At 31.1% G+C, this 2,021-nt stretch overlaps 1 protein-coding gene across 1 annotated transcript in view; it reads right to left on the bottom strand.

Annotated features, from left to right (window-relative positions):
* LOC136834616 (sialin-like) overlaps nucleotides 1–2,021 on the bottom strand; it is a 14,160-nt gene continuing 12,139 nt past the window's right edge. The window contains 2 exon segments of the mRNA XM_067097195.1: nucleotides 1–209; nucleotides 641–726. Of these exon segments, the coding sequence (XP_066953296.1) occupies nucleotides 12–209; nucleotides 641–726 (284 nt within the window). The 3' untranslated portion in view covers nucleotides 1–11.

Below are 2,021 nucleotides of genomic sequence, written 5' to 3' on the forward strand. Positions count from 1 at the left end.
ACCATTTCCTCCTACTTTACAAGAACCTTCTCAACTGTTCCATTCTTATCCTTGGGCGACTTACTACTCTCAGACGACGAGCATTCGGTCGAATCAGGGTCGTTCCACGGCTGGACATCCGCCGAGACGAAGGTGATGAAGAATATGCCAGTCAGGAAGTAAATTGGGACGCATATCCAAAACACCCGTTGCCAGGCCTCGAGGGTTTGCTGTCCGTGGAAATGGAGAATTTAGTTAATAATAATAATAATAATAATAATAATAATAATAATAATAATAATAATAATAATAATAATCTTTATTATTATTATTATTATTATTATTATTATTATTATTATTATTATTATTATTATTATTATTACTATAATTATTATTATTAATTTAGTTAATAACGATAATAATAATAATAATAACAATAACATTAATAATAATATTAATAATGATAACAATAACAACTATGAAATTAATAATAATAATTTTTATTATTATTATTATTATTATTATTATTATTATTATTATTATTATTATTATTAATTAACAAGCCTTGAACCTTTCCCCCCATTAAATAATGTGATATTAATTTTATTTAAAGGGGTTATGTGATATTACTTTCAATCAAAAGGGCTACAAAACTCCTTACCTGACCGTCAGTCATAACTCCAGTCACAATTGGCACGATGAATGCTATCATAGCTCCCAGAGTGTTGTCTAAACCCAGAAGTGTTCCTGAAAATAATGTAGTCAATATGATGATTTATATAGAGAAATTTCTTTTGTGAATGGAAAGTTTTGTTAACAGATAAGTTGATTATTTCGGAATCTCATTCGTAGTCTCTCATAGGATCGTCAGGAAGTGTTTGTTATATATATATATATATATATATATATATATATATATATATATATATATATATATATATATATATATATATATATATATATATATATATATATATATATGTACATATATATTAGGTTCGACTTGGGAGCTGTGCCCCCCTGGAGTATATATATATATTTGTGTGTGTGTGTGTGAGTTTATTTGCATAACATACATACAAACACACACACATATATATACTCTATATATACACATGTATATGCGCGTCTGTGTATGAGTGTACAATATCTGCATATGTAAGACTGTATACAAAGTCTTGTAAGCATATACACTTTTTTTGTCACTTACGCACACGGGACTTTTTTCTTTCGTAAATAAATGCCACATTTTCATAATACTGTCCCCTGATCATATGTACGTACCGTGACAATACAGTGTAGGTGAGACATTTTTCCCATCCACCACAAAGGAATTTAATATCCATAGATGAATAATATTTTCCCAAAGCAAATCAGTCCACATCCCGCAAAGGACTATGTCATTTCCACGTAAAGAGTAAAGGAAATGTGCCAAATACATTTCCAGTACCGTTGGTGGACCTGATCTGCGTTCTGGCGGAGTCTGAAATTATGTAGAAAGGCAAACAGTTTTCTGCCACCTTTTAATACTGTAGGATTTTGCAACCTGAAGCCGTTGTTGGTGGCAAAATTTGGGTGACGCAAAACCGTGCTTGTGTGTCGATCAGTTTAGTGAACAAGATTGATTGCAAATGTTTACCCCTGTTATGGGATGAAAAATACATCTCCTGAAAATGTCCCGAAGTTTTAATAAAATTCCTGTCAGATTTATAAACGGTTATAATTACCTTCGGTTTATTCTTTAGCTGATATTCTGAAGAGCAACGAGTTTTTAATAGAGCAATTATAATTATAACTGTATAATTTTAGCTATAATTATATTTATGATTATGAACTGGAAATTATAACCCTAGGTTAGGATTTCCAAGTTTTCTAACGTAACATACCATCTCCCTTCCTTGTGAAAACTCCTGAACTCTTTCTACGAGTTTCTGCAGTTTTTCTCCACTCTCACTGGACAACCCAAATAGGTTATAATTTCCAGGTTTTCTAATGTTACTTGCCACCCGCCTTTCCTTGTGATAATTTCTGAACCCTTTTAC

This window comes from Macrobrachium rosenbergii, chromosome 54, assembly GCF_040412425.1.
Source record: "Macrobrachium rosenbergii isolate ZJJX-2024 chromosome 54, ASM4041242v1, whole genome shotgun sequence".
Taxonomy (NCBI): Eukaryota; Metazoa; Arthropoda; class Malacostraca; order Decapoda; family Palaemonidae; genus Macrobrachium; species Macrobrachium rosenbergii.